This window comes from Neopelma chrysocephalum, unplaced genomic scaffold (assembly GCF_003984885.1).
Source record: "Neopelma chrysocephalum unplaced genomic scaffold, ASM398488v2 Primary Assembly neopelma1_185644, whole genome shotgun sequence".
NCBI lineage: Eukaryota > Metazoa > Chordata > Aves > Passeriformes > Pipridae > Neopelma > Neopelma chrysocephalum.
Window position 1 is genome coordinate 4,467 of NW_020938758.1, and position 4,925 is coordinate 9,391.

A 4,925-nucleotide genomic window follows, 5' to 3' on the forward strand; every position below is an offset into this window, starting at 1 on the left:
TGAAAATAATCATAATCAGTTTAACGAGGAGAAAAAACATTGATTTCTTTAGTGCTTTTAAGGCGACTTTATTAAGTTAGAAAAGGGGGTTTTTTTGAGGTTTTTTTTCGAAAATCACTTTTCCTGAGGCATGTTCTTTGACTTTCCTGGAGTTGATTCCGCAGGGATTAGTGAGGATACATAACCCAGAGCCTGGGATTGAACGTGTGTGTCCATGTACATACCATGTAAAGTAGTTAAATACTCCATTGTGCAGTGCCTTTAGACGTTCCACTTTCTATAAAGTCTTCGAGGAAACAAAAAAAAAAGAAAAAAAAGGTTGCATATATATATTATATATATATATGATGTAATGTTATAGAAATATATGTATAATATACATATTTTTTTCCAGGGGTATCTGATAGCTCTGTATTTTGTTATGGAAGTTGAAAGAAAACAAAAAGTATTTTACCTCAAATTAAAAAGTTAAATAAACCTTTTAACAAAGTTGGTGCTGCTGGGCTTCGGTTCTTGGGGAGGGGGAAATTTGGGGGGGGGGGGGGGCTTTCCAAAGTTTTCCCAAGGCTGAGGGTGGAGTGGGAACATCTCCTAGGGATGGACTGGGAATATCTCCTAGGGATGGACCGGGAGCATTCAGTAGGGATGGAATGGGATCATCCCCGGGGGATGGACTGGGAACATCCACAGGGCATGGAATGGGAACATCCCCAGGGACTGGACTGGGAACATCCCCAGGGACTGGACTGGGAACATCCCCAGGGCATGGAAGGGGAACATCTAGTAGGGATGGAATGGGAACATCCCCAGGGCATGGACCGGGAGCATCCAGTAGGGATGGAATGGGATCATCCCCAGGGGATGGACTGGGAACATCCTCAGGGGATGGACCAGGAGCATCCAGTAGGGATGGAATGGGAACATCCCCAGGGCATGGAATGGGATCATCCCTGGGGGATGGAATGGGAACATCCCCAGGGGATGGACTGGGAACATCCCCAGGGGATGGACTGGGAACATCCAGTAGGGATGGAATGGGAACATCCCCAGGGGATGGACTGGTAACATCCCCAGGGGATGGACTGGGAACATCCCCAGGGACTGGACTGGGAACATCCAGTAGGGATGGAATGGGAACATCCCCAGGGCATGGAATGGGAACATCCAGTAGGGATGGAATGGGAATGTCCCCAGGGGATGGACTGGGAACATCTCCTGGAACTGGACTGGGAACATCCACAGGGACTGGACTGGGACCATCCCAGCTCGGTGCCGGTGCCGCGGGCAGCAGGGAAGGATCCCGGCAGGACACGGATCCAGCTCCCTCCCCGCTCCCTCCCCATCCCGGCAGCTCCCGGCGCTCTCCAGACGTTCAAGCCCGGACACACCGGGCCCGTCCTCCCGCAGTTCCAAGGAGGGAAAGGCACAGAGAGGGGAATTCCCGCCTGGCACCGCTCCCACCGCCATGGGTGGGCACCCCCCGGGATCCAGGGCAGCTCCTGCATCCACAAGAAACATTCCCGGGCTCCACCCGGCTCTGCGCTGCCGGGACGCGCCCGCCCGGCTCCCACCGGGATCCAACCGGGCTCCGGCCGGGATCCAGCCGGGATCGGAGCGTCGCCGACAGAGCCGGGAGAGGGAAAAGCCGGCTGGAATTCCCGGGAATGGCCGCGGCACCGGGGATGGGAATAACGGCCTGGCAGGGAGTTGTGCTTCCCGACGTTTGTGTATCCCTGGATCCGTGGGTGGGATGGGGGCTCTGGGCACCGGGGGATTTTCCCTCCACCCTCTGGGTGTTCCAGGCTTGGATAACTCGGTTGTGGTGGATCCCCGGGATTCCTGAGGGGATGAGCAGCCCCGGATCTGCTGTGGACACCAGGAGAGGCAGGGAATGTCTCCTTTTCCTATTTTCCCCAATCCAAGGGTTTCTCCCTGTTCTCTCCCCTTGGTGCCGACAGGGAATGTGTCTCCTTTTCCCCATTTTCCCTGATTTCCCCAAATCCAAGGGGTTTCTCCCTGTTCACTCCTGTTGGTGCCGACAGGGAATGTGTCTCCTTTTCCCCATTTTCCCTGATTTCCCCAAATCCAGGGGGTTTCTCCCCGTTCCCTCCCGTTGGTGCACCCGTGCCAGCCCCTCCTGCTCCCAGGAGTCCAAAGAGGATTTGGGCAGCGAAGGAAAACCCCAAGGAGCTTTGGGGATTAGGACTGGGCTCAGGGGATGAAGGGGACTCGATCCCAGCCCAAATCCCAGGCACCTGGAAGAGCTCCAAGGCTGGAAGTTGGATCCAGTGCTCCCCTCTCCCTCAGTGCCCAACCCTGGGATGGGAACTGAATCCCAGGATGGGCCAGAATGGAATTATCCAGGCCCGGGATGGGTTGTATCCAGTCCTGGGAGGGACATCCCAATCCCTTTCCAATCCCACACTGCCAGGAGACGGAAAGGTGGGAATTAGGAAGGGGGAAACCATCAGGGGATGCTCCGAGCCCGGAGTTGGGATCACATCCTGCATCCCAGGGCATCTCCCAGCCCCGGGAATGAGGGGCTGTGATGCCACTTTGGGATGCTCCTTCTCCATCCCTCTGTGGCAGCTCCGGGATGAGCCCCGGGATCTGATCCCCCCCAATTCCCAACCCCTCCGAGGTTTTCCCGGAGGCTGCTCCCATGTTCCCAAATCCTCTTGGTTTAATAGGATTAAAAAGCTTTTAAACAAACAGCCCCCTCACCTCTGCCCGGGGAGGGAGGGGGAAGATGTTCCCGGGGAGGGCTGGATAAGGAGCTCGGAGCAGGATTTGGGAGAGATAAAGGGGCCAAATCCCAAAATCCCGACCTGGACAAGCAGCCCTGTGGGATCAGCTCCCTGCCATCCCTGGGGACACCCCCTCCACCCCAATTTGGGGGTCCTCTTTCCCTGATCCATGGAAAATCCTGCTCGGAGGTGGTTCCAACCTCCACGGGGGGTCCCGGGGACGCCTCCCCGAGACTTGAAATGAGAAATTGGGAATAAATAAGGATGGGAAAGTAAACTGGGAGAGGAAAAACCGGGAATGGAGCCTCCCCTCATCATCCAGGCCCTCGAAGGGGGGGGGTGTCACAACCTCCCGGAGCCCCGTTTGCCTCCCCAGGCTGATCCAATTATCCCAAATGATTCCGTTTGGGTTTTCCCGGCTGGGACACAGGGCCGGGAATCAGGAGAGGGGGAGCAAGAGGGGACAAACCCTCTCTCCATCGCTGTGTCCCATCGCTCCCAGATCTTTTTTATTCCCGTTTTTTTGGGGGGGCTGAATCGGGAATCAGGCACTGGAGGGACCCACCCAGGGCCGGGAAAGGGGCTCAAACAAGAAGGATTTTTCCTTTGGACCCCCAAACACCCCCTCCCGCTGCTCCCCCCACCCTCCCCATAAGCAGATTTGGGCTTAAAACCTCCCTCCCCCTTCACCCCTTCCTTTATATCCCGGGAGATGCTCCCGGAGACCCTCAGTGGGATTTTCCAGCCCGGGAAAAGCCCCTCGGGAGCTGCAGGTGAGTGAGGAGGGGAGGGGTTGGGACCCCCAATCCCGGGATCCACCGGGAAGGAGCTGGAGCCGGAGTTTGGAGGATTCCCGGAGGCTGGGTGGATCTCCCGGGTCCTGGGTGAATCCCGGGGGCTGGATGGATCCCTCAGGTCCTGGGGAATCCCTCAGGTCCTGAGTGAGTCCTGGGGATGGAGGAATCCCTCAGGTCCTGGGGAATCCCTCAGGTCCTGGATGAATCCCTGAGGTCCTGGATGAATCCCAGGGACTGGATGAATCCCCCAGGTCCTGGGTGAATCCTGGGGGCTGGATGGATCCCTGAGGTCCTGGGGAAGCCCCAGGTCCTGGGTGAGTCCCCCCATCCCGGATGGATCCCGGGTCCTGGGTGGATCCCGGGTCCTGGGTGAATCCCGGGGGCTGGATGAATCCCCCAGGTTCTGGATGAACCCCCCAGATCCTGGTGAATCCCTCAGGTCCTGGGTGAGTGCCCCCAGTGCCGGATGGATCCCGGGTGGATCCCGGTGCCAGGTTCTCCCCCCGGGGCTCCTCTGCTTTGCCCCCCCAGGCCGGCGGATGCCGCGGGAATACCTGGCCCAGGTGATGCCCGTCCTGCCCGGCCCCTCCCGGGCATCAGGTGAGAGGAGCTGCCCGTCCTTCCCGGTCCTTCCCGGTCCTTCCCGACCCTCCCGGGTGCCAGGAGAGCTCCCGGGGGATCCCCGCCGGGCCTTGGGGTGGGCGGGGGTGAAGGACCCCTTTGAGCCCCCCAGTTTTCCACCCGTCCCTTCCCTGCAGCCCCTCAGGCTGGCACAGGACCATCCCCATCCTCCTTGGACATTCCCTGGGATCTGGGAAGGGGGGGGGAGCTCCTTTCCCTCGGGGTGACACCCCCGAATTCCCCCCCACGAGCCCTGAGCGTTCCCCCCCCGACCCCGCAGTGCCCCCGTTCCCCGACTGGTCGCCCCGAGGCGAGTCCAGCCCGGGCTCCAGGCAGATCCAGCTGTGGCACTTCATCCTGGAGCTGCTGGAGAAGGAGGAATTCCGCCACGTCATCGCCTGGCAGCGGGGAGGGGACGGCGAGTTCGTCATCAAGGACCCCGAGGAGGTGGCCCGGCTGTGGGGGAGGAGGAAGCGCAAACCCCAAATGAACTACGACAAGCTCAGCAGGGCCCTCAGGTGCCGCGGGGACCCCAAAACGGGGACCCCAACCCTCGCCGGGGGGCTGCGACCCCCCCGTTAACCCCCGTTTGCTCCCCCCCCCCCAGGTATTACTACAACAAGCACATCCTGCACAAATCCAAGGGCAAACGCTTCACCTACAAGTTCAACTTCCCCAAACTCCTGTTCCTCGGGTGGGATTCCTGCTGCCCACCCTGGCACCCCCCGGCCGTGCCCGGACAGGTAGAGGGAGGGGGGGG

At 59.2% G+C, this 4,925-nt stretch overlaps 1 protein-coding gene across 1 annotated transcript; it reads left to right on the forward strand.

Annotated features, from left to right (window-relative positions):
- Positions 1 to 3,495: 3,495 nt before the first annotated feature.
- On the forward strand, positions 3,496 to 4,859 carry LOC113962893 (ETS translocation variant 3-like protein; the record flags this gene model as incomplete). The annotated part of the gene is made up of 4 exons (XM_027673681.1): positions 3,496 to 3,520; positions 4,076 to 4,144; positions 4,446 to 4,683; positions 4,773 to 4,859. Coding segments are annotated over exons 2-4 (386 nt in total), but the record flags the coding sequence as incomplete, so codon positions are not given.
- Positions 4,860 to 4,925: the final 66 nt, after the last annotated feature.